Raw genomic sequence first — 27,627 nt, forward strand, 5'->3', positions numbered from 1 at the left:
CATACACACACACACACAGCTCACACACACACTTCTGCTCTTCCTCTTTCTCACACACCTTCTCTGACTTTATCTTTTTATTGCGCCACTTTCCCCACTTTCTCTCTCACTCTCTCAGTGATGGACTTGGGATGATGCAGTTTTGTTTGTCTGCTCCTGAGTTGCCACACAGTTGCCCAGAACCTCTTTGAGGCCGAATGAAAGTCTTTTTCCATGGCCTCACCAGACTCCTCCCATGCCCTGGATTTTGCTTCTGCCACCATTGCAGCTGCCACCTTTTTTGCCTGTTGGTACCTATCTGCTGAATCGGGAGTCCTTCGGGCCAACCAGTCCCCGATGGCCTCTTTGTTCAGCTTGACAGCCTCCCTCACCACCGGTGTCCAACAGGAGGTTCTTGGGTTACCGCCCCGACAGGCACCCACAAGCTTTTGGCCACAGCTACGCCTGGTAGCTTCCACAATGAAGATTTTGAACAGGGTCCATTCAGACTCCATGTCCCCTATCTCCTCTGGGACATGAGAAAAGCTCTCCCGGAGGTGGGACTTGAAATCAATCCGAATAGGGGCCTCCGACAGTCATTTCCAGCACACCCTCCTCACTATTCGCTTGGGCCTACCGGGTCTGACATCAGTCTTCCCTGCCATCTGATCCAACCCACCACCAGATGGTGATCAGTGGACAGCTCATCACCTCTCTTCACCCGAGTGTCCAGAACATGGTCCCAAGTCAGATGAAACAACGACAAAGTCGCTCATTGACCTTTGACCCAAGGACCTCTGCTACCATGTACACGTATGAACATCCTTGTGTTCAAATTTGGTGTTTGTCCAATAGCAAGTCCAATAACAATGCACCATTCAGGTTTAGATTGGGCAGGCCGTTCTTCCCAATTACACCTCTCCAGGTCTCCCAGTCATTGCCAATGTGAGCACTGAAGTCTCCCAGTAAGACTATGGAGTCTGTAGGCAGGACACTTTCCAGAACCCCAGCCACTTGCTCCAAGAAGGCCAAATACTCTGACCTCTGAATTATGAGATTGGTTAAAAGTCATGTTGCTTATATTGCTACATGCAAGCAAAAGCTACTGTGTATCAATTTGGCATTACTATGGAAGTTGTATCACTAGTTTGTAAGCCTTTTTCAATGATTACCAGAAGAGTATCACAAGAGGTTAAAACCACTTGAAAGTCACCAAAGTATGTGATGATAGTATCAACTGTACACTATATGGACAAAGCATTGGGATAACCCTCCTAATTAATGAGCTCAGGAGTTTCAGCCACACCCATTGCTATCAGGTGGATCAAATTAAGCACATAGCCTTGCAGTCTCCATAAACAAACAGTAGCAGTAGAATGGGCCTCACTGAAGAGCTCAGTGACTTTAACCATGGCACTGTCATAGGATGCCACCTCTGCCACAAATTAGTGAAATTTCTGCCCTGCTAGATCTGCCCCTGTCAACTGTAATTACTGTTATTAAGAAATGGAAGCACCTATGAGCAAAAATAGAATTATATGTGTATAATGAGAACAGTTTGGGGAAGGCCCTTTTCTGTTCCAGCATGACTGAGGCCCTCACAGAGCCCTGACCTCATCAAACACGTGTGGGATGAATTAGAGTGGAGATTATGAGCCAGACCCTTTCGTCCAGCATCAGTGTCTGACCACACAAATGCTCTTCTGGATGAATGGACAAACATTCCCCCAGACCCAATCCAAAATCTTGCAGAAAGCTTCCCACAAGAATGGAAGCTGTTATAGCTGGAAAGGGGGACCAACTCCATATTACATTTACATTTACAACATTTAGCAGACGCTCTTATCCAACAAGAAGTGCTTTGTCTATCTAGAGAAAGTATCTTTGCTAGTTATCAGTATGTTAGATAAAAAGACAATCGTGAGCTCAGATACTGCTAGAAACAAAAAGTCACTGTAGATACAAAGAAAAAAGGAACAGAGTTGAACGCAGAACACTGTGCCATACAATGCAATACAGTACAATATAGCAAACTACAATACATAGTGGAATACAATAAAATATAATATAAATAATATAATATTAATGCCAATGGATTTAGAGTGAGATTCATAAAAGCTCCTGTAGGTGTAATCTGTAGTTGTCCCAATACTTTTGTCCATATACTGTAGCTCTATCAAGTAACCCAGTCTCTTTGACTTGTTAAAGACCTCATAGTTCAGAGGATCCAGTGATGTCCGAGAAAAATAAAATCATAGGATAAAAACAATCAGCTTTGGAACATTCTTGATTAGAAAAGGATGTGACAGAGGCAGTTTTCAAAAAGTTAATTAATTATTATCATAAATAAAATCTTTTTAGATCCGGATTTACTGATATGGGTTTAAGAGTGTAGCACCAACCATGAAATGATGACATGACTTTAGTGGTCTATTGGCTGAACGGGGTGTAGGCTGAACTTCAGGTGTATTCAAAAGAGATGTACACATTAAACTCGGCTTCCCATAAAAAACATTCTCAAAAATGAGAGTTCTTCAAGGGTTCTTTAGTACAGAAAATTGTTCTATATAGAAGCATGAACGCTCAAAGAACCCTTTGCATTATTAAAGGGTTCTTTACATGATGAAATGGTTCTTCAGATTGATGGAGAATGTGTTGTACATGGTTCTATATAGCACCAAAAGGGTTCTTTTGTCATTGCAGACTTGTAACTATAGGTAACTATAGAATAATCCTTTTTGATGCTGTATAGAAGCTTTTTCAAAAGGATTTATATAGAACCCTCTACAGCACATTATCCATAAATCTGAAGAACCTGATACTTTTTTTTTTTTACTCGAAGCTTATACTGTTTCGTCATGTGTTCAGGCCCATAAAAAATGTTTCCTCTCAGGTAAGAGTTATGGTTCAGTGGAAGAAGAGTCTCAGCGTAAGATGATCTGGCTGGACAATCGTAAGCTGATCCTGGAACACAACATGCTGGCTGACCAGGGCCTCAAAAGCTACAGACTCGGCATGAACCGCTTTGCAGACATGGTGAGATCTCACATACACAGTTCACTAAATATATTCTTCAGCTCTATTTATTATGTGCTGTTCAGTAAAAATGCTTGACATCTGGGTCATCACAATCCTCTCACCATCTTCTTCTCCAACAGGACAATCAGGAGTACCAGCAGATGTTTAAGGGCTGCCTGGGATCCTTCAACAAGTCTGAGATCGAGAGTGAAACTACATTACTGGAAGAGGGTGCTGCTTGTCCCAGGAAAGTGGACTGGAGGGCTAAGGGCTACGTGACCAGAGTTAAAGACCAAAGTCACTGTGGCTCCTGCTGGGCCTTCAGTGCGGTGAGTTACATCAGGACAGGTAAAGAGGGAGAACTGGATGAAGGGATTAGTTGAAGTAGCAGTGAGTGGCCAAAAATATTTGACAGTGCAAGTAAACCTATCTTTTGAGCTGGTTGTTATACTGGGATGTCCCTTCAGTTTTTAATTAGACCCATCTTTAAGAACCAAAGTCAATCTGAAATATTTTTTATTCTGCAAGGAAAAGCTAGACCATGAAATTCGATTATTAGTCTCTTACATTGCTTATTATCAATCAGATTGTTTCTTACAGAAAGATTTGGTCATAGATCCCTACAGAATTGAAATATTGCAGTGGTGTTCAAAATATCCGGTCAAGAGTGGCTCAGCAGTCTTGAACTGTGGTGTTTGTTTCTGTCATCTCTCTCCCTCAGACAGGGGCACTAGAGGGTCAGATGTTCAAGAAGAAAAGGAAGCTGGTAAGCTTAAGTGAACAACAGCTGGTGGACTGCTCCCAGAGTTTTGGAAACTTTGGCTGTCAAGGTGGTTTCATGGACAAGGCCTTCAAGTACATCAAGAGCAGTGGAGGCCTGGAGACAGCGTACACTTATCCATACCAGGCCAAGGTAAGGCTACAGTAGATAATGATGCTGATAGTTTGATTAAAAATGCATAAATTAGTCCTTACACCAAATGTAGTTGATCAGCTAAGACATCTTAATTGTCTTAAGTTTGTTTGAAGATATTAATGCCAACTGTATGCCCATTAGCATGGTGCTAAACACAAATTATTTCCACACATTTGTGCGCGTTTTTAAAAAAGTTTAGCAAACAGCTGTGTGATGATTTGGCATGTAGTCTGCACAGCGCTACTTGGTGGGGTCTTAATTGTTTTTTCTTTACTTTTGACACAGTTTGGATCTACATTTGGAGTAAGGAAAATTTTGGAAATTAGATTTTTTAAAAGGATTTTCTTGAACTTTGAACCAAAGAGCTAGCAATCCATCATGATTGTTTCCATCTCTCCTCAGGAAGGGCGGTGCAAGTTTAGAAATCAGAGAGCTTGGGCTAAGTGCTCCGGCTATAAAATGGTACCACCCTCAGAACGTGGTCTGAAGAACGCTGTGGCCAGAATCGGACCTATTTCTGTAGCTATAGATGCCTCTCGTCACAGCTTCCAGTTCTACAAGTCAGGTAATCCTCAGAAAACAGTCCTGCATGTACTCTCGACCATATTCTGTCTTTGTTGAGGCAAATATGAAGAAATTGACCACTTCTAAAATAGTGATTGTCCGAATCATAAATGTCTCTAGACATTTCTTCCTCTGTCAAAAAAAGGAAGAACACTCCAGAAAAAATGTGCAAGAAATCAGAATCATTAGAGTAAGAAATGGTGGAAAGGTGTCAGAGAGGAGCCTACAATGCCTGGCTTGCGCTATCCTGATCATCTGGAGCTGTTTTTATTTCATTTCGTTTAATTCCTGAAAGTGAAAATGTTTTGGAAGATCAAACTCACAGCTCAGTGTCAAAACTACTATCAGGCAGACTTATACTGAATAATAAGATCTGTTAACTAATTAGTGAACTTTCCTAAGCTTAGCGGCTGACAATTACCAGACTAAACAGGACTGTAGAGCGCTCAAAATTGGTATTTAAAACATTATGTATCAAGATAAATATTAATGCACTCGTACATCTGCCATTCTTTATATAGTTTTGTTAAAGTTTGCTGACAAACCTCACGTTAAAGATGATGAGTCCTTCTCAGCACCTAATGTAACAGTGCTCTCTGAATAATTAGCCTTCATCTGAAGCTTCTGTTGCTAAGATCTCCTTCTAATTACACATGAAAATCTGCTCCTTTAACATCAAAATGCCTAATATATTTCCCTAAATTAATATAAACATGGTTTCCAGAATCCACTCAAATGATGTGTAGCTGATCTGAATATCAAGCCAGTTTATTTTTGAGTAATAAAATGTTTCTCCTCTGTGTGCCTCTAATCTCAATTTACAGGTGTGTATAATGAGCCAGCCTGCAGCAGCACTAAGGTGAATCACGCTGTCCTGGTTGTTGGTTACGGCACTCATAGACGTGGAAAGGCCTACTGGCTGGTCAAGAACAGGTAAACAGCACAAAGACTATTCCTGATCTCATTACTGTGAGGGAAGCAGTAGGGAAGGGGTCATCAACATCCAACTCAGGAGCCACATCTACCACATGCATCTTTTACTGCTTTGTTCTGGCTCCACAGCAGAATTCGATTTGTAGGTAAAAATAAAATAATCATAATTTGCAGTAAAATAAACCTCTTCTGATCGTTCAAACAGTTTTAAAAATAAATGGTCTTAAATACCGGAGGTAATGTAGAACTGCTAGTTCACCTTTTAACTCAGAAGGCTGGCAGACTGCTGGTCACCATAGCAGCACAGACAACAATCTTTTCTAGCTAGTAGCTAATGAAAAGGCAAAGAGAGAGATTTAAGACGAATGTTAATAATTTGAAGACAGATGGACTTGATGGTCATGATTACTTTCTGTTTAAGCATTAGCAGGGTTAAACTCAGATGCGCTCCATATAACTACTGTAGAAGAGATGACGAAATGTTATAGTGCTGTACAATACTGCTCAAACAATGAGCTACAACAGCTATATTTCAGATCCTGCACTGTCAGGAAAAACAGCAAGATTAGGAAGTGGATAGAAGCACTGATTTAACTGGAAACAGAGCTAAAATGCTGTAAGTGTGTGATGGCTTTGTTTTTACTGAAGTCTCTGAGTCTTTGTACAATGTGCCAGTGATTTCTGTAATATTTCTGTTTTAAATAGAAAGAAGAACTTTTATATGCAGTATGAATTTAATAGATATACTATAGAGAATACTCGGCTATCCCAAACTGGATTACCCAGCTAACATCAAGCAGCTTTTTGCAGCACCAAAAATTTTTCTACTCAACTTTAAAAACTAATGCAGATAATAAACTGTCCACAAAATAATTCTTACCTGATTACCTTGTTTCAAGCAACTAATAATAGCTCAAACTTCAGTGACCTTACATGACTTTTCCCAGATTAGAAATAACTAACTAGCTATGTCAGAAAATGGAAATCAAAATGTCAGAGCATGATCTCAATACTAAGATACAAGTTAGCTAGAAGTGGCATTTTTTGATTGAGCAGTAAAAGGTGGATGAGATCCACAGTATTAGTTCAGAAATTGCCATGAAACTAAAAGAATGATGCTGTTTGGCAGATCGCTAACATAGCTAGCCAGCTAGCTTTAACTTTTGCTACTCATATAATGCTGGTGTTCCTGCTAATGACCTCATTTAAACTCTCTTCTAGCTTATTGCCGGCTAGCGGAATACAGGTGCTAATTATCTAGCCTTCTAATGTAGCTAGGTACATCTAAACAGTTGTACAAAGACAGAGAGACTACTTGATGCAAGGCCCCTTCAGGGCTACACCACACATACAGCATTTTAGCTCTGTTTAAAGGTAAACCAGTGCTTCCATCCACTTCTTATTCACACTATTTGTCATGATGGTGCACAGAAACTAAGATAGGTCTGTTGTAGCCCAGCTTGTGAGCATTATAGTACTTTACTATAGATTTAGTAATCGATTCTGCAGTAATTACATGGAGCGGAAGTTCATTTTACCCTGCTAATACTTAAAGTAGTAGGACGTAATCACCCCTCCTGGTGAAATAGGCTCATTTGTGTTTATAATCACTGTTGTCTCATTCGGCAGGTTCTTTTTCACATTTTCCTGTCGTATCTTAAATGGTGCCTGAAACAGCCTCATTTAAGGTGTAATGGTAAAATTCGAACAAGAAGTCGGCAAGTAAGAAGCGACTTCAGCCTTGCAAAAAAGACAAACGTTAAGAGACGTTTTACAAGAGACTTCTGTGGAACAGTTTCCTGCCGGAGATGTGAGAAAGCAGCTATAGCTGAGCTAAATATTACAGCAGAGCAAAATATGTCTGCATTTTTCTTTATATTAATGTTATATTCTTTAGTCTATATTAGTATTTTAGCACATGCTGAGACATATTATATATATATTTACAGCCAAGATGGTAAAATGGACATAAAATGTTTTGGCTCCCAAGGTGGTTTGACTTTTGTTGAAAGGACAAAATGGCTCTTCTTCACATTTGGGTGGCGACCCCTGCAGAAGGGAAAAGTAGTCAGGAGACAAAGATGAATATCGGAGATTTACTTTGCAGCTGGAGAGTTAACTGGGGTGTTTATAGTGCAGATATGAAGCATAAATAAATGTGCAACATAGTCTGGAAGATTATTGTGCTTTAATAAGGAGGCAAAACGAAATACCCAACACTGACAGTAATTTATTTTGCAGCTGGGGTACTGGGTGGGGTAATAAAGGCTACATCAAGATGTCCAGGAACAAGAGGAACCAGTGTGGTATTGCCTCAGAAGCCGTCTACCCTCTGGTTTAAAGGTAAAACTTCATTAAAGTTGTCAGTCCTCATCCACACAGATCTACACTGTTGGGTTCAGCTCCAGCTTCCTGTTTCAGATGCTGAAGAAAATTTAATGCAGACGTAGTGTGCCAGTATTTAAGAGTTTGAATGGGCATTAAAAATCTAGTTACTTGTGCTGTTTTTCACAACACTGTAACTGTGCATAATTGCTCTTTTGCCCCAAAAATGTTTTACAGTTGGTCACATTAACAGTTTGAACTGTGTGTAGAAGAAGTTTTAGTAATTCCAATTAAATGTGAACTTTGAGGTCAGTGGATCTCCTGGAGCTGAAATGGGATCTCTAGAATTAGAACTGCCTCAATGATCTCTAGCTATAACACAACATTAAGGAGTAGCATGTGAATTAATTCTGTTAAATGTTGTTTTTTCTACAGACTGGAGAGAGACTCAAACTTGAAAGCCTCAATAAGGAAGTTCTGGCAAAAAAAAAAAAAACAACTTTTATTTTCCTTTTCCTCTGATTCCTTTCCTTTCTTTTTTCACTTCTTTCAGAGCAGATTAAGCATTAAACTTTCTTAAAATACAAATGAATCTCAATGTGAAATACTGTTTCTGACTGCTCAAAACATAATAAACTCTCAGCATTCACAAAATCTATAATGACTGTAATTCATTCCAGCTCCTCACACCAGCACATGTGCACACTTATTATTATGAGTGTATTTCAGCATAGAAGTGAGCCAGACCACCTGATTTCTAGTTTGCATAGTTTTAATATGCAAGTCTACTTATTAGGTCTGCTTGTTAAATGGATGTCTCCATTTCACTAACAAGTTGGTTTAGATCTATCCTCTTTGATCTTTTCGAGGTGAAATAGAACTAGAGTTCACTGTCCTGAAAGCACTAGACACTATGAATCTGAACTGTTAGCGTCCACTGGGCAATAAGACCAAACTAAGGTGATGGGTGCCCACCAGAGCACTATACAATATTTGGGTGCAGAGACACCAAGCAGTATAAGGGTACTAGAGTACAAGGTGGTGCTAGGATGCTGGGCACTGGGCTTTTGGGGACCTCTGGGGTATTTGGCAGTGCTACAAAACTTGATGCCAGCTTGTTGATGCCCTTTGGAGCACTAGGTGGCCCTACAGGGCTACTTACGTGCTCACTAGTGTCTTTTGCACCTGTCAATAAGTAGTAGTTATAATGTTAATAATTACCTATACAATGTAATAATTAATATTGATATTAATATATTCATAATTCTAATGAGCATGTTTGCTAATTATATTAGTGACATAGACATTATTGTTATTATTATTATTTTCATCACTTTATACTATTAACCTATACTTTTAAAACTATTCAAACTCAGGGTGTGGCAAGACCTCTATCTGTCTCTGTCACTCTCACCATGAAAGGATATCAGTAAATGTGGTTTTCTCACCAACACCCAGTAACAGGGCAGTTTTCTCCCTTTAAATTAATTCAAGATTCAAGAGTTTTATTGTCATGTGCACAGCAGAACAGGCAGTTGCACTATACAATGAACTCTTACTTTGCTGTTCCTCCATTCACCATTCAAAAAAAGAAAAAAAAAGAAAATATAAGAATAACTCTAAAAAACAGTAGTAAAAAGTAAAAGCAAATAAGTGTACAGTATGTGCAAAGTTGAAATAAAATTAAAGTTACACGTGCGTATGTGCAAATAAGCGTAGCAGCTGTTCATAAAGTGCATCAAGTGACAGATGAAAACAGATGTAAACAGTAAACAATATTACTCTGTGCAAGTAATACATGTAAACAGTATTGTTCTAACAGCAGCAGTACAGTGTAGGTAAGGTGCAGCTGTTGAGTGCAAGGTTAAATCAGTTCAGATTGGGAGGGGGGAAGAGGTAGTTAGTGAGGTGTTCACCAGCCTAATGGCCTGTGAATAGAAATTGTTGGTCAGTCTAGTTGTCCCGGACTTTACACTCCTGTAACGTGTGCCTGAAGGTAGGAGTGTGAAGAATCTGTGCTGGGGCGTGTACTGTCCCTGATGATGTTTTGTGCCCTTCTGATGACCTTGGTGTGATAAATGTCCTGTAGTGAGGGAAAGGCTGCTCCTGAGATGGACTGGGCAGTTTTGATTAGACGCTGGAGAGCCTTCCTCTCCTGAGCAGTGCAGTTTCCATACCAGACCATGATGGAGCTGGTAAGAACACTCTCAATCGTACTCCTGTAGAAGGTGCTGAGAATTTTGGCTGACATGCCAAATTTCCTCAGCCTTCTCAGAAAGCACAGTCACTGCTGGGACTTCCTGATGATGAGGTGTGTATTGTGAGACCAGGTGAGATCCTCACTGATGTGGATGCCGAAAGAATTTGAAGGTTTTCACCCTCTCCACCTCTGTCTCACCAACATACAGGGGTGTGTGTAGCTCCCGCTTCCTCCTTGGATCAACTATCATTTCCTTGGTCTTGTCTGCATTCAAGGAGAGATTGTTGTTATGACACCAGGCCACCAGCTCAGCCACCTCCTTCCTGTATGCTGTCTCGTCCCCACCAGTGATCAGTCCAACAACTGTAGTATCATCAGCGAACTTGATGATGCTGGTGTTGTCCTGGGAGGACACGCAGTCATACGTGAAGTGTGTGTACAGAAGGGGGCTCAGCACACAGCCCTGGGGGACCCCTGTGCTGACTGTTCTTGTGCTGGATGTGCGGCTGCTGACTCTGACTGACTGGGGTCTATCTGATAGAAAGCTCAGCACCCAGTTGCAGAGGGCAGGTGTCAGTCCAAGGGTGAGGAGCTTTTCTGAGATTTTGTGTGGGATGACTGTGTTAAATGCTGAGCTGTAGTCAATGAAGAGCATTCTGATATCCGTGTCCTTGCCCTCAAGGTGGGTGAGGGCTGTGTGAAGGGCTGTGTTCACTGGGTCGCCTGTGGACCTGTTCCCTCTGTATGCAAACTGAAGAGGGTCTGGAGTGTTTGGACTGGTCTCTTGGATGTGAGTCATGACTGTTTCTCTCGAAGCACTTCATCACGATTGGGGTGAGTGCAACAGGGCGATAGTCATTTAGGCTGGTCACAATACTTTTCTTTGGGAGGGGTACGATGGTGGTTGACTTGAAGCAGGAAGGCACAAAAGCTTGCGCAAGGGACAGATTGAATATGTCCACAAACACATCAGCCAGTTCTGATGAGCAAACCCTGAGTGCACACCCGGGGATGTTGTCACACATCCACTGATATCACAGTGAGTGATGTGTTTCGTGTGGCCATAGTGTCTCTCAGTTGGCCAGGGTTGAGGACCTCGAAGCGAGCATAAAACTCATTTAGCTCATCAGATAGTGTGGTATGGCTGTTTGTAACTGCCCTGCTTGTCTGCTGGTAGTGGGTGTTGTGCTGTATTCCTTGCCACATGTGCCGTGAGTCTGTGGTGGTGTAGTAGCCCTCCAGCTTCAGCCTGTACTGTCTCTTGGCCTCTTTGATAGATCTACACAGGTCATATCTGGACCTTTTGTAGTCTTCAGCATTGCATGAGAGAAATGTGGTTGGTTAGTGTAGTGGATAACACCTCTGCCTTCTACGCTGCAGACTGGGGTTCAATCCCCACCTGGGTAAACACCCTACGATATACCAATAAGAGTCCTTGGGCAAGACTCCTAACACCACCTTCGCCTACCTGTATAAACTGATCAAAGTGTAATAAGATAAGAGCATCAGCCAAATGCTGTAAATGGAAATGCAGCATGGCGGGCACGTAGCATGGACTGAACTTTACCGTTTAACCAGGGTTTCTGGTTGGGGTATTTTCTGCAGCGCCTTGTAGGGACAACGCTTTCAACACAGCTGCTGATGTAGCCCATTACCCCAGAAGCATAGGCCTCTAGATCAACAGTACAGTCCTCATTCATAGCAGCAGTTCTGAACACATCCCAGTCTGTACTGTCAAAGCAGTCCTGAAGCACTAAGTCAGTTTCTTCATTCCACACTTTGATAGTTTTACTCACTGGAAGTGCTTGCTTGAGGAGTTGTCTGTATGCTGGGTAGAGGAACACGTAGATGTGGTCGGACTGTCCGAAGTGTGGCCGAGGCACGGCCCTGTAGGCCCCCCTCACGTTGCTGTGAACTTGGTCGAGTATGTTACTCTCCCTCATCGGAAAGCTCACGTGCTGATGGTACTTGGGGAGGACAATCCTCAGGTTGCAGTGATTGAAGTCGCCGGCAACAATGAACGCGGCGTCCGGGTGCGCAGTCTCTTGTTTACTGATGGCGTCATGCAGCAGAGTTCGCGTGTGGAGGGATGTAAGCAGCCAGAATATGCACAGAGCTGAACTCTCTTGGCAGATAAAAGGCTCTGCACTTCACCATCAGCAGCTCTAAGTCAGCTGAACAATGTTTTTCAACAGTCTTTACACCACCTGTTGTTCACGTAGATGCAGATACCGCTGCCTTTGTTCTTCCCTGATGCTGCTGTGCGGTCCCCGCAGTGGATGGAGTGCGTTTCCAGCTGGATCGCCGAGTCTGGCGTGCTGTCCGAGAGCCAGGTCTCTGTGAGGATAAGAGCACAACACTCTCTGATCTCACGATGAATTGTTATTCTGGTCCTCAGCTCATCCAGCTTGTTTTCGAGGGAGCGAACATTAGCTAGCAGCAGGCTAGGTAGCGGTGGTCATGTAGCCCTAGCCTTTAGCCTAGCATGTAGCCCACCTCTCTTGGCCTGTTTCCGCTTTAGCCGCTCTGTTCGTCGGCTGCGCCGCTCACCCGAGGCTGGTGCTGCTGGGCCTTGCCGGCTGGTGCCGGTGGAGTGCAAGCGTAAGAGAAAGTTGAAGTTTGAGAGGCTAAAGGTAAGTTCATGATGAACTTTACCGATCTCCAGGAGTGCCTCTTTACTGTAACTAACTGAGCTGTAGATTTCTGTACATGTAAAATAAATACTAAAGTTAAAATAAGTAATAAATGGCATCGGTTGCAGGAGGAGCACGCAAAGACGTCTGCCACGGTGGGCGCCATCTTGCCAGATCCAATTGCCTCCATGCTGACCACTGACTGAAAATGAAAGCAAATTTCAACCTTAACTTGCTCAGTCTTCTTTTAACTACAGTTAAAATACAATTTTTTAAAGTACAAATACTTATTAAATTTAGTTACTCTCATAGGGCACAACAGGCCTACAGTTATAATTCATATTTAATATCAGATCAATAGAAAACCAAATTCTTCAGTTTTGACCCTGAATGTAGTCGATCAGCCAAGACATGATTGGCCTCTGAAGTTTACTTGTTTAGTTTTAGCACTGGAGTTACAAGACTATGGTAGCTAATAAGTAAAGGAAGATTATAATCCACCAATTAGCGTACAAAGCTGCTTCAAAGGCAGATCTTATTTACAAATTTATTATTTTTGTTTTCTGTGCTTAGCCTGTTTGTGATATTTCAGAAAATCTCCCCTCTCATTACCTCTCACAAAAAAGTGCCAGGGCCAGTTCCCGTGGGTCCCTGATGCATGTAGGGTTTATGAGGACACCAGTCATCATAACCTCAGCATAGATTTGGGACATTTTTGATTTTTACTAATTTATCTCCTGAGATCTTAAGAATCTTAAGATACCTTGGGCAAAACTGAGGGTGGGGGTGGACAACATGGACAGGCTGTTGACTGGCTAAAGCTGCTAAAGGAGAACACTGCACTGACAATTTGTCATATCTGGCATTTTTACATAAATTATTAGGGATAATAAAGTTCTTCCAAATTAAAACTAGATTACATTCCCTCTGTAAATTTACAGAGAGAATGTTTCTGTAGGTTTGTGAATTCTTTATTCTACTACCTTTATAAGAAACATCATCAAGAAAGGTTACTGAGCCCATTCAAAAAGCAGCCATGCAAGCCCATGCTATGATGGCACCACCTTAGTGAAGAGGCTTATTAGAATCAAAGGAAAGCATGCACTTGATTAGCGTCAGTTTACAAATGGAAAGGGCAGATTAGTTTGTTCTGCTTGTACAAAGGAAAGGATGGTGTCCTGCAAGGATGTGTTGTGGGACCACTGTTGTTCTCATTTTTTATGCTTCCACCGAGTGCAGTTATTCACAAGCATGGCATCAGCTGTCACTGCTACACTGATAACACTCTCTTCGGTCTACTGAGCAGCAGACCATCAAATGTAGTAAAATGTTGTCCCTTCCTTAAAAGCCAAACAACTTTTTTATAATCTCTCCTTATTTTAGCCACATTTGTCAGACTGCTTTCCATGCATTATAATTTAGCTTGAATCTACAATACTTTGATTTGTGTGACTTCTTTGAAAAATTAACACACAAGCACAGTAAATAAATTATATATTCACAATGTTATAGTCAAGTCATAAGTATTTGGACAGTGGCGCGTGCACACACACATTTTCTAAGCCACTTACAGTAACATGCATGTCTTTGGACTGTGAAAGGAAACCCACACTGACATTGAGAACATGCAAACTTCACACAAATCCAGTTTTGTCTTCAGTAAGTGAAATGGATGCTCAATTGGGTCAAAATCAGGCAATTGACTCAGCCATCAAACAATATTCTATTTCTTTGTCGTCAGAAGCTCTTGGCTTGTTTTCACAGTAAATTTTTGGTTATTATTCATCTGTACCACAAAGCACCATCTTGCCATTTTTGCAGTATTTGCCTCAATCTAAGCAGACAATGTAGCTCTATACACTTCAGAACTCATTTTGCTACATATCAACAGTTACATCATCAATAAACACTGGTTACACAGGTCCATTGGCAGCCATACATGCCCATGTAATAACACTACCTCCACCATGTTTCACAGATGATGTGGTATGCTTTGGATCATAAGCCCTTCTTTTTCCATACCCTTTTCTTCCCATCATTCTGGTACAAGTTAATTAGGGCTTCATCTGTGAAAAGCATCTTGTTCCTGAACTGGGCAGACTTTAAATGTTTTCTAGCAAAGTCTAATCTGGCCTGTTGCCTCTTGATTGCAAGCAGGTTAGACTGTGAAGTGAAGCCTCTGTCTTTTGAACGTGTCTTTTGATTGTAGACATTGACAATTGATGACTTGATATTGTTAATGGGGTTTTCTTCCACAGTCTTCCAGGCCTTTTGGTGTTGCTGAGCTCACCAGTTCCTTCTTTTAAAGAATGCACCAAATGCTTGATTTGGCCACTGACCGCTGGTGATTTGATTGCTATCTCTCTCTGATAGGTAAGTTTTGTTTTTCGACCCTTCACTTGCATCAATGCCTCTTTGGATTGCTTGATTCCATTGTAAATTAAAGCGTGACTCTGTTGTCACAAGCTAATTATGTCGGTAGTGTAAGGCCTCCAGTCCAGCTCTGTATAACAAATTTATTAACCTAACAGTGAAATAAGATTATAACTACAACACTTTGCGTATTAAATACAACACGACTGATTATTCTCTTTTAGAAAACTGAACAGTATAGACCTGTTTATTTTTATTTCACAGAAATCATCATGTCTTCTCTGAAGGCTTAAAATGACCTGAGGTTTCCACACTGCAGCTGCAATGCATGAAGTCATATTGCTCTCATCTTTTTTGGTCTCAGATAGTCGAAGTTTGTGGTGAGCGTGTATCTGTCAGTATCTTTAGCACAGATATGAGTATCAGAGTGACAGATTACATCAGATAAAGTCAGCATAAAGCCAGTGCCAGCCAGGACACCCACTCACACAGAGAGCTTCACGACTGCAGAGCAGGTAGATACAGGTAAGGGCTTTCAGAGATTTACACTGAAGGACAAATACTAACCTAAAAACAAAGCAGTGAAAAAAGTTTGTCATAAAAAAGAACTTGTGAGAAAGAGAAAAAGGCAGCAGGTAAAGATACAAATAACTAAAGCTCCATGAAATGAACTGCACAAATTCTATGATTATAAATGAAGCATTTGTTAATTATCTGGCTGCTGTCTGATACTTGAACCTTATGAAAAGTAACTAACTAGCTAAATAAAACCAATGAATAAATAAATACATTTATTTATTTAAATTATTATATTTTTATATTATATTATATATATATTATAATATTACATTTATATTATTTAAAAATTAATATATTCTTTTTTACACCTTTTACAGATTCTGCACAATCAGATCATTAAAAAAAGAAAGATAAGTTATACGTTAGATAATATTTCCTCACATTATTGTCAGTGTATGTAATTATTCTGTTCACCTTTGTTAAGAATGAGGGTTTTGCTCGCTGTCACCGCTCTTGTGGTTGTGGCCAGTGCAGCCAATGTCTCTGTGGAAGATCTGGAGTTTGATGTCTGGAAACAAACGTTTGGTGAGAAATTTACATCAGATCTGCTTTTTTTATGGACTATCTCCATCAGGTTGAGGCATTAGACTAAATTTGCATATACATTAGAATAGCTGTATATATCTGAAGGAATTGGATTTTAAGCAATAAAGTATTTATTTACAAAACCCTTTACATGGTTAAATCATTCTCTATATGCTGAAATGGTTCTTCATACTGATGTAGAATGTGTTTGATATGGTTCTATAAAGCACCAGAAAGGGTTCTGCACATGTAATGATGTCAAGCTTGTTACAAAGAATAATGTTTGCTATATAGAACTTTTTTCAAAAGGGTTCTATATAGCACTGTCTACTGCACACTCTCTGTCAATCTGAAGAACCCTTTCACCATGCAGAGAACCTTTTAATCAAGCAAATGCTTGTTTGGATGTACATGGTTCTATATAAAACCATTTTTCTTTACTAAAGAACCCTCGAAGAACCATCTTTTTAAAGAATGTACTGAAACAACATGCAGAAATCCAAACAATCCTTATAGCAAGGCGAAGAATAAGTTACAAAAAGCCAGCAAAAATGTAAAATGTGAAGTTGCTAGTTTTTTATTTAACATGAGGTTCTATGATGAGAACGTGCTCAGCATGTCTCATAAACAACATCATAAAGAAGCAAAAGAAACGAGTAAAAGCACTGTCACAGACAACAAACACTAATTGCTAAAAACACTAAAGTTGTTACTAAATTCCTCTGCACAAGTACTGTCAACAGGTTATTTGTAGTTTTTATATATTCTAAAAGCTATTTATTATATTTCAGTCTTAGACTAAAACTCATCTTTCATAAAACCAAACAAAAACTGTAGGTTAAGCAAAAAAAGCTGAACCTAAAACAAAACATACTGTGAGCATTTTGTGCCCTGATAAACGCTGTTAGAGCTCTGCAGGGCTCGGCCAAATATCAGCTATATTTTTTACAGCATCGAGCTCAGGTTGGATTTAAGCTACTGTACTTGCTTTTATCAATTCAAATTATTCTTTTTTTCCAGTGGATTAGGTTGGCCTGAATTTAGTACCATGCTATCTCTCTCTCTCTCTCTCTCTCTCTCTCCCTCACTCACACACACCCACACACACCCACACTTCTGCTCTTCCACTTTCTCACACACCTTCTCTGACTTTATCTTTTTATTGCGCCACTTTCTCTCACTTTCTCTCTCACTCTCTCTCTTGCCATCTGTCTTTGTTTCTATCTTTCTATCTTGCTGCACTCTCTGTCTCTCTCCCTCTCTTTCTCTCTCCTTCTCTTTCTCTCTCTGCCTCTCTCTCTCTCACACACACACACACACACACATACACTTCTGCTCTTCCTCTTTCTCACAAACCTTCTCTGACTTTATCTTTTTATTGCGCCACTTTCCTCACTTTCTCTCTCTTTCTCTCTCACTCTCTCACAGATGGAGTTGGGATGATGCAGTTTTGTTTGCCTCCTATAATGCGTATGGCAACCAATTGGTCTAAATACACTCGCCTGCCACTTTATTAGGTACTAGTACTAGTAAAAGGTTGGACCCCCTTTTGCCTTCAGAACTGCCTTAATCATTCGATCAATTGAAAGGTATACCTAATAAAGTGGCCGGTGAATGTATATTTCCAAAATAAAACAATGACATTACAGATGTAAATTCATGAAAATAATACAATTACCTTTACAAATTGCTATGATCGTATAGTGGTGAAAATGCTTGTGTTTCCATATTATGTTCAGTTTTTAGATTTATATAAGCCTACATTTTACATTTCCATTAGGGTCAATTGTTACAGTATCAATATGAATTATATTTTACTGCTACATCATCCTTTTTCAATTAGTGAAACATCAATGAAAAGGTAAAATATAAATAATCTGTAAATAATCTATAAATAATCTGGTGCTGAACATGAAATATGGCACCCAGACCACATGGTGCAATTAAGACAAGCTAGTTAAACCAGCTACCATTGCTGTGCACATTAATACTGTTGAAATACACTTTAAAACACAAATAGAACATACCTGTAATGAGTATGGCAAGCATAATAAAAGTCTCTGTACATGCTTCAGCCAGCATACGACTAAAGAAAGAGGCTAACGTTAGCACAGTTCAGATCAGTTTTAGCTTCGAACTTATAACTCTTTTTAAATAAAGCATTTTACAAAAGCTCAACTGGGTTTACTGGACTCTATTCCATGTATTTCAATACAGTAGTGACAAAAGTCAAATATTACAACACTTTACATAGTTATTTGCAGTTTTGCTGAGCTGAACAAAGCAGTACTCACCCCAGCTGCATGCAAATACTCTACTGCCAAGGCTGCACTGAATTACCAGTGTATATAGAAGCTGTAATACGCTGACCGCTGGCTGTGATAGAATCCACTTTGTTCCTCCTCAATCTGAGGGAGGCATGTCTCCCGGATTAAGGAGTTCCTCAAAGTGCTCCTTCCACCAACCAACAATATCCTCATTTGAAGTCAGTGTTTCTCCACCCTTGCCAAATACAGCTTGGGCGCAGCCACCCCGACTGCTCCTGAGTTGCCGGACAGTTGCCCAGAACCTCTTTGAGGCCGAACGAAAGTCTTTTTCCATGGCCTCACCAGACTCCTCCCATGCCCTGGATTTTGCTTCTGCCACCATTGCAGCTGCCACCTTTTTTGCCTGTCGGTACCTATCTGCTGAATCGGGAGTCCTTCTTGCCAACCAGTCCCCAATGGCCTCTTTCTTCAGCTTGACAGCCTCCCTCACCACCGGTGTCCAACAGGAGGTTCTTGGGTTACCGCCCCGACAGGCACCCACAAGCTTTTGGCCACAGCTACGCCTGACAGCTTCCACAATGAAGATTTTGAACAGGGTCCATTCAGACTCCATGTCCCCTATCTCCTCTGGGACATGAGAAAAGCTCTCCCGGAGGTGGGACTTGAAATCAATCCGAACAGGGGCCTCCGACAGTCGTTTCCAGCACACCCTCCTCACTATTCGCTTGGGCCTACCGGGTCTGACCATCAGTCTTCCCTGCCATCTGATCCAACTCACTACCAGATGGTGATCAGTGGACAGCTCAGCACCTCTCTTGGCACCAGAACATGGTCCCAAGTCAGATGAAACAACCACAAAGTCGCTCCTTGACCTTTGACTCAAGGAGCTCTGCTACCATGTACACTTATGAACATCCTTGTGTTCGAACTTGGTGTTCGTTATGGACAATCCATGCCTGGCACAGAAGTTCAATAACAACTCACCATTCGGGTTTAGATCGGGCAGGCCGTTCTTCCCAATCACGCCTCCCCAGGTCTCCCAGTCATTGCCAACGTGAGCATTGAAGTCTCCCAGTAGGACTATGGAGTCTGTAGGCAGGACCCTTTCCAGAACCCCGCCCACTCGCTCCAGGAAGGCCAAATACTCTGACCTGTTGTTTGGTGCATACAGACAACAGTCAAAGTTTTACTCTCTGCGATTTTAATTCGCATTGAGGCGACCCTCTCGTCCACCGGGACAAACTCCAACTGCCTGGTCACCAGCCAGGGACTTGTGAGTATCCCCACACCCGCCCGGCGCCTCTCACCCTGTGCAACCCCTGAGTAGGAGAGAGACCAACCCCTATCCAGGAGTTTGGTTCCAGAGCCGACACTGTGGGTAGAGGTGAGCCCAACTATATATAGTTGGTACCTCTCAACCTCCTGCACAAGTTTCGGCTCCTTCCCCCCCAGTGAGGTTATATTCCATGTACCAAGAGCTAGTTTCTGCTGCAGGGGCCTAGGCCAACTAGGGCCTCCCCGCAATCTCTCACTGCCAATATGGCAGTGCACCGCTCCCCCATGCTGGACCTTGCGGGTGGTGGGCCCACATGGCCTCCCCACGTTGCCTCTTTGGGCTGAGCCCGGCCGGATTACGTGGGCTTACGTTGACTTGTTAAAGACCTCATAATTCAGAGGATCCAGTGATGTCCAAGGAAAATAAAATCATAGGACAAAAACAATCAGCTTTGGAACATTCTTGATTAGAAAAGGATGTGACAGAGGCAGTTTTCAAAAAGTTAATTAATTATTATCATAAATAAAATCTTTTTAGATCCAGATTTACTTTTATGGGTTTAAGAGTGTAGCACCAACCATGAAATGATGACATGACTTCAGTGGTCTATTGGCTGAACGGGGTGTAGGCTGAACTTCAGGTGTATTCAAAAGAGATGTACACATTAAACTCGGCTTCCCATAAAAAACATTCTCAAAAATGAGAGTTCTTCAAAGGTTCTTTAGTACAGAAAATTGTTCTATATAGAAGCATGAACGCTCAAAGAACCCTTTGCATGATTAAAGGGTTCTTTACATGATGAAATGGTTCTTCAGATTGATGGAGAATGTGTTGTACATGGTTCTATATAGCACCAAAAGGGTTCTTTTGTCATTGCAGACTTGTAACTATAGGTAACTATAGGCAGAAGAATCCTTTTTGATGCTGTATAGAACCATTTTCAAAAGGATGTATATAGAACCATCTACAGCACATTATCCATCAATCTGAAGAACCTGATACTTATTTTTTTTTTACTCGAAGCTTACACTGTTTTGTCATGTGTTCAGGCCCATAAAAAATGTTTCCTCTCAGGTAAGAGTTATGGTTCAGTGGAAGAAGAGTCTCAGCGTAAGATGATCTGGCTGGACAATCGTAAGCTGATCCTGGAACACAACATGCTGGCTGACCAGGGCCTCAAAAGCTACAGACTCGGCATGAACCGCTTTGCAGACATGGTGAGATCTCACATACACAGTTCACTAAATATATTCTTCAGCTCTATTTATTATGTGCTGTTCAGTAAACATGCTTGACGTCTGGGTCATCACAATCCTCTCACCATCTTCTTCTCCAACAGGACAATCAGGAGTACCAGCAGATGTTTAAGGGCTGCCTGGGATCCTTCAACGAGTCTGAGATTGAGAGTGAAGCTACATTCCTTCAACTGGAAGATGGTGCTGCTTGTCCCAGGAAAGTGGACTGGAGGGCTAAGGGCTACGTGACCAGAGTTAAAGACCAAAGTCACTGCGGCTCCTGCTGGGCCTTCAGTGCGGTGAGTTACATCAGGACAGGTAAAGAGGGAGAACCGGATGAAGGGATTAGTTGAAGTAGCAGTGAGTGGTACGGCCGAAAATGTTTGACAGTCCAAGTAAACCTACCTTTTGAGCTGGTTGTTATACTGGGATGTCCCTTCAGTTTTTAATTAGACCCATCTTTAAGAACCAAAGTCAATCTGAAATATTTGTTATTATGCAAGGAAAAGCTAGACCATGAAATTCGATTATTAGTCTCTTACATTGCTTATTATCAATCAGATTGGGTCTTACAGAAAGATCTGGTCATAGATCCCTACAGAATTGAAATATTGCAGTGGTGTTCAAAATATCCAGTCAAGAGTGGCTCAGCAGTCTTGAACTGTGGTGTTTGTTTCTGTCATCTCTCTCCCTCAGACGGGGGCACTAGAGGGTCAGATGTTCAAGAAGAAAAGGATGCTGGTACGCTTAAGTGAACAGCAGCTGGTGGACTGCTCCAGGAGATATGGAAACTGTGGCTGTCAAGGTGGTTGGCCGCACTGGGCCTTCACGTACATCAAGTACAGTGGAGGCCTGGAGACAGAGTACACTTATCCATACCAGGCCAGGGTGAGGCTACAGTATTTATATAATAATGCCAAAATAGATCAATTTAGCAAAATGTAGCTAAGACAACTTAATTGTTTTAAGTTTGCTTCTTTAGTTTTGCAATAGAATTACAACACTAAAGGAGTTATGAAAGAATGGAAGCGAACTGTATGCCCATTAGCAGAAAAATTTGTGCTAAACACAAATTATTTCCATAAATGTTTGCCCATTTTTAGAACAGTTTAGCAAGCAGCTGTGTGATGATTTGGCATGCAGTCTGCGCAGTACTGATTGGTGGGGACATAGTTGTTAGTCTTACAGCCCCATTGAATTTTTTGTTGTTGTTGTTTTGGCACAGTTCATCTACATTTTGTTTGAATATGATTTTTTAAAGTGTCTTTTTGAACTTTGAACCAAAGAGCTAGCAATCCATCCTTACTGTTTCCATCTCTCTTCAGGAAGGGCGGTGCAAGTTTAGAAATCGGAGAGCTTGGGCTAAGTGCTACGGCTATAGAATGGTGCCACGCTCAGAACGCTGTCTGAAGAAAGCTGTGACCAAAATCGGACCTATTTCTGTAGCTATAGATGTCTCTCATCACAGCTTCCAGTTCTACAAGTCAGGTAATCCTCAGAAAACAGTCCTGCATGTACTCTCGACCATATTCTGTCTTTGTTGAGGCAAATATGAAGAAATTGACCACTTCTAAAATAGTGATTGTCCCAATCATGAATGTCTCTAGACATTTCTTCCTCTGTCAAAAAAAGGAAGAACACTCCAGAATAAATGTGCAAGAAATCAGAATCATTAGAGTAAGAAATGGTGGAAAGGTGTCAGAGAGGAGCCTAAAATGCCTGGCTTGCGCTATCCTGATCATCTGGAGCTGTTTTTATTTCATTTCGTTTAATGCCTGAAAGTGAAAATGTTTTGGAAGATCAAACTCACAGCTCAGTGTCAAAACTACTATCAGGCAGATTTATACTGAATAATAAGATCTGTTAACTAATTAGTTAACTTTTCTAAGCTTAGCGGCTGACAATTACCAGACTAAACAGGACTGTGGAGCACTCAAAATTGGTATTTAAAACATTATGTATCAAGATAAATATTAATGCACTCGTACATCTGCCATTCTTTATATTGTTTTGTTAAAGTTTGCTGACAAACCTCACGTTAAAGATGATGAGTCCTTCTCAGTACCTAATGTAACATTGCTCTCTGAATAATTAGCCTTCATCTGAAGCTTCTGTTGCTAAGATCTCCTTCTAATTACACATGAAAATCTGCTCCTTTAACATCAAGATGCCTAATATATTTCCCTAAATTAATATAAACATGATTTCCAGAATCCACTCAAATGATGTGTAGCTGATCTGAATATCAAGCCAGTTTATTTTTGAATAATAAAATGTTTCTCCTCTGTGTGCCTCTAATCTCAATTTACAGGTGTGTATAATGAGCCAGCCTGCAGCAGCACTAAGGTGAATCACGCTGTCCTGGTTGTTGGTTACGGCACTCATAGAGGTGGAAAGGACTACTGGCTGGTCAAGAACAGGTAAACAGCACAAAGACAATTCTTGATCACATTACTGTCAGGGACACAGTAGAGAATGGGGTCATCATTCATCTGGCTCAGGAGTTGCATATGGCTCTTTTACTGCCCTGTTGCAGCTCCACAGCAGGAAATCTGCTTGCTGGAGTTAATGTAGAACTGCTAATTCACCCTTTAACCCTGAAGGTTGGCAGACTGTTAGCCACCTTGGCAACACAGACAACATCTTGTCTAGCTAGTAGCTAATGAAAAGGCAAAGAGAGAGATTTAAGATGAACGGCAATAAGACACATGGACCATTTTCACAAAAAGCCACGATTACTTCTGGTTTTAAGATTAGCAGGTAAAACTCAGCTATAAAACTCCATATGCCTACTGCAGAACTGATGACGAAATGTTATAGTAGTGTGCTATAATGCTCAAACACTGAGCTACAACAGCGATATTTCAGATTTCCTGCACTGTCGTGACAAACAGCAAGATTAAGAAGTGGATAGAAGCACTGATTTAACTGTAAACAGAGCTAAAATGCTGTATGTGTGTGATGGTCTTGTTTTTTTACTGTGATCTCTGTCTCTTTGTACAATTTGCCAGTGATTTCTGTAATATTTCTGTTTAAAACTTTTATACGTATTATGAAAGTGACAGACGCAGCTATCCCAAACTGGATTACCCAGCTAACATCAAGCAGCTTTCTGCATCACACATGAATTTTCCACTCAACTTTAAAAAGCTAATGCAAGAAATAAACTATTGAAATACCCAACAAAATAATTCTTACATGATCAGCTTAATTCAAGCAGCTAATGACAGCGGACACATTATGTCAGAGACCTTACATGACTCTTGCCAGATTAGAAATAACTAGCTAGCTATGTCAGAAAAATGTCACAACATAATCTCAATGCTAAGATGCAAGTTAGCTAGCAGTGACATATTTGATTGAACAGTGAAAGGCAGATATTTCCCCAAGTATTCCTCCAGAAATTACCACAAAACTAAAAGGATGATGCTGTTTGGCAGATCGCTAACATAGCTAGCCAGCTAGCTTTAAGGTTGGCTACTCATATGAAGCTGGTGTTCTTGCTAATGACTTCATTTAAACTCTCTTCTAGCTGTGGTAGGCTAGCAGGCTACAGGCGCTAATTAGCTAGCCTAACATAACCTAAAAGAGAGTTTCAGTGAGATCTGTCAAATAGACTTTACATTTAAATCAGAAATGTCACACGTTAGCCAGCTGGTGCCAGGAGCTATTGAAAACAGCTACATTTAAAAAAAGCTTCTCGCATAGCTAGGTACATCTAAACAAAGTCTACCAAATTCATGCTACATAAAAAGCTCTTCTTTCTTTTGAAAAAAGAAATAATACAGAAATCTCTGTTATACAAAGAGAGACTACTTGCAAGTAGATGCAAGGCACCTTCAGGGCTACACCACACATACAGCATTTTAGCTCTGTTTAAAGGTAAACCAGTGCTTCCATCCACTTCTTATTCTCCCTATTCGTCATGATGGTGCACGGAAACTAAGATAGGTCTGTTGTAGCCCAGCTTGTGAGCATTATAGTACTTTACTCTAGATTTAGTAATCGATTCTGCAGTAATTACATGGAGCGGAAGTTAATTTTACCCTGCTAACGCTTAAAGTAGTAGGACGTAATCACCCCTCCTGGTGAAATAGGCTCATTTGTGTTTATAATCACTCCAGCTGGTTTCTTGATGCATTTAATCTACCACATTAAACTATCAAACATCATGAAGCTGTTGTCTCATTCGACAGGTTCTTTTTCACATTTTCCTGTCGTATCTTAAATGATGCCTGAAACAGCCTCATTTAAGGTGTAATGGTAAAATTCGAACAAGAAGTTGGCAAGTAAGAAGCGACTTCAGCCTTGCAAAAAAGACAAACGTTAAGAGACATTTTACAAGAGACTTCTGTGGAACAGTTTCCTGCCGGAGATGTGAGAAAGCAGCTATAGCTGAGCTAAATATTACAGCACACCAATGTATGTCTGCATTTTTCTTTATATTAATGTTATATTATTTAGTCTATATTAGTACTTTAGCACATACTGAGACATATTTACAGCCAAGATGGTAAAATGGACATAAAATGTTTTGGCTCCCAAGGTGGTTTGATTTCTGTTGAAAGGACAAAATGGCTCTTCTTCACATTTGGGTGGCGACCCCTGCAGAAGGGAAAAGTAGTCAGGAGACAAAGATGAATATCGGAGATTTACTTTGCAGCTGGAGAGTTAACTGGGGTGTTTATAGTGCATGTATGAAGCATAAATAAATGTGCAACATCGTCTGGAAGATTATTGTGCTTTAATAAGGAGGCAAAACGAAATACCCAACACTGACAGTAATTTATTTTGCAGCTGGGGTACTAGGTGGGGTAATAGAGGCTACATCAAGATGTCCAGGAACAAGAGGAACCAGTGTGGTATTGCCTCATATGCCTTCTACCCTCTGGTTTAAAGGTAAAACTTCATTAAAGTTGTCAGTCCTCATCCACACAGATCTACACTGTTGGGTTCAGCTCCAGCTTCCTGTTTCAGATGCTGAAGAAAATTTAATGCAGACGTAGTGTGCCAGTATTTAAGAGTTTGAATGGGCATTAAAAGTCTAGTTACTTGTGCTGTTTTTCCCGGCACTGTAACTGTGCATAATTGCTTTTTTGCCCCAAAAATGTTTTACAGTTGGTCACATTCCTTTTAACAGTTTGAGTGTATAGAAGAAGTTTTAGTAATTCCATTTAAATGTGAACATGGCAGGTCAGTGGATCTCCTGGAGCTGAGATGGGACCTCTAGAATTAGAACTGAACTGCCTCAATGATCTCTAAATATAACACAACATTAAGGAGTAGCATGTGAATTAATTCTGTTAAATGTTGTTTTTTCTACAGACTGGAGAGAGACTCAATCTTGAAAACCTCAATAAGGAAGTTCTGGCAAAAAAAAAAAAAAACAACTTATATTCCTTTTCCTCTGATTCCTTTCCTTTCTTTTTTCACTTCTTTCAGAGCAGATTAAGCATTAAACTTTCTTAAAATCCAAATGAATCTCAATGTGAAATACTGTTTCTGACTGCTCAAAACATAATAAATTCTCAGCATTCACAAAATCTATAATGACTGTAATTCATTCCAGCTCCTCACACCAGCACATGTGCACACTTATTATTATGAGTGTATTTCAGCATAGAAGTGAGCCAGACCACCTGATTTCTAGTTTGCATAGTTTTAATATGCAAGTGTACTTCTTAGGTCTGCTTGTTAAATGGATGTCTCCATTTCACTAACAAGTTGGTTTAGATCTATCCTCTTTGATCTTTTCAAGGTGAAATAGAACTAGAGTTCACTGTCCTGAAAGCACTAGACACTATGAATCTGAACTGTTAGCGTCCACTGGGCAGTAAGACCAAAGTAAGGCGCTGGGTGCCCACCAGAGCACTATACAATGTTTGGGTGCAGAGGCACCAAGCAGTATAAGGGTACTAGAGTACTAGGTGGTGCTAGGATACTGGGCACTGGGCTTTTGGGGACCTCTGGGGTATTTGACAGTGCTACAAAACTTGATGCCAGCTTGTTGATGCCCTTTGGAGCACTAGGTGGCCCTACAGGGCTACTTACGTGCTCACTAGTGTCTTTTGGGCCAATCAATAAGTAGTAGTTATAATGTTAATAATTACCTATACAATGTAATAATTAAGACAATTGATATTATTCTATTCCTAATTCTAATGAGCATGTTTGCTAACTATATTAGTGACATAGACATTATTGTAATTTTTATTATTTTTATCACTTTATACTATTAACCTATACTTTTAAAACTATTCAAACTCAGGGTGTGGCGAGACCTCTATCTGTCTCTGTCACTCTCACCATGAAAAGGATATCAGTAAATGTGGTTTTCTCACCAACACCCAGTAATAGGGCAGTTTTCTCACATTAAATTAATTCAAGATTCAAGAGTTTTATTGTCATGTGAACAGCAGAACAGGCAGTTGCACTGTACAATGAAATTCTTACTTTGCTGTTCCTCCATTCACCATATATACTCTTAAGAGAATAAAAAAAGAAAATATAAGAATAACTCTAAAAAACAGTAGTAAAAAGTAAAAGCAAATAAGTGTACAGTATGTGCAAAGTTGAAATAAAATTAAAGTTACACGTGCGTATGTGCAAATAAGCGTAGCAGCTGTTCATAAAGTGCATCAAGTGACAGATGAAAACAGATGTAAACAGTAAACAATATTACTCTGTGCAAGTAATACATGTAAACAGTATTGTTCTAACAGCAGCAGTACAGTGTAGGTAAGGTGCAGCTGTTGAGTGCAAGGTTAAATCAGTTCAGATTGGGAGGGGGGAAGAGGTAGTTAG

The 27,627-nt window shown here is 40.6% G+C and overlaps 2 protein-coding genes across 4 annotated transcripts in view; both read left to right on the top strand.

Moving 5' to 3' along the window:
• Nucleotides 1–8,393, top strand: part of LOC108413315 (procathepsin L-like) — a 10,768-nt gene extending 2,375 nt beyond the window's left edge. For both annotated transcript variants that reach the window (XM_017685777.2, XM_017685776.2), the window contains exons 3-9: nt 2,873–3,015; nt 3,138–3,326; nt 3,719–3,910; nt 4,316–4,478; nt 5,302–5,410; nt 7,652–7,753; nt 8,171–8,393. In XM_017685777.2, coding sequence (XP_017541266.1) covers nt 2,873–3,015; nt 3,138–3,326; nt 3,719–3,910; nt 4,316–4,478; nt 5,302–5,410; nt 7,652–7,751 — 896 coding nt within the window. In that variant the 3' untranslated portion in view covers nt 7,752–7,753; nt 8,171–8,393. The remainder of the gene's footprint in view (nt 1–2,872; nt 3,016–3,137; nt 3,327–3,718; nt 3,911–4,315; nt 4,479–5,301; nt 5,411–7,651; nt 7,754–8,170) is intronic.
• Nucleotides 8,394–15,383: 6,990 nt separating this feature from the next.
• Nucleotides 15,384–26,370, top strand: LOC108413314 (procathepsin L-like). Of its 2 annotated transcripts, none has more exons than XM_017685773.2 (9): nt 15,384–15,456; nt 15,945–16,045; nt 20,663–20,805; nt 20,928–21,122; nt 21,520–21,711; nt 22,149–22,311; nt 23,135–23,243; nt 25,621–25,722; nt 26,149–26,370. In XM_017685773.2, exons 2-8 carry the CDS (start codon nt 15,946–15,948, stop codon nt 25,718–25,720), a joined length of 1,002 nt encoding a protein of 333 aa, XP_017541262.1. In that variant the 5' UTR covers nt 15,384–15,456; nt 15,945; the 3' UTR covers nt 25,721–25,722; nt 26,149–26,370. The 2 variants fall into 2 exon arrangements, with proteins under 2 accessions (XP_017541262.1, XP_017541261.1); XM_017685772.2 differs by having other exon boundaries at nt 15,447–15,466.
• The last annotated feature ends 1,257 nt before the right edge of the window (nt 26,371–27,627 follow it).

This window comes from Pygocentrus nattereri, chromosome 10 (genome assembly GCF_015220715.1).
Source record: "Pygocentrus nattereri isolate fPygNat1 chromosome 10, fPygNat1.pri, whole genome shotgun sequence".
Classification (NCBI taxonomy): Eukaryota; Metazoa; Chordata; class Actinopteri; order Characiformes; family Serrasalmidae; genus Pygocentrus; species Pygocentrus nattereri.

What these genes read in the sequence shown, in the direction of transcription:
- LOC108413314 (XM_017685773.2), top strand. Translation starts at nt 15,946, where the DNA reads ATGAGGGTTTTGCTCGCTGTCACCGCTCTTGTGGTTGTGGCCAGTGCA. An exon ending in TGTCTGGAAACAAACGTTTG is followed by an intron (nt 16,046 to 20,662) that starts GTGAGAAATTTA and finishes GTTTCCTCTCAG; the next exon opens with GTAAGAGTTATGGTTCAGTG. An exon ending in CCTGCTGGGCCTTCAGTGCG is followed by an intron (nt 21,123 to 21,519) that starts GTGAGTTACATC and finishes TCTCTCCCTCAG; the next exon opens with ACGGGGGCACTAGAGGGTCA.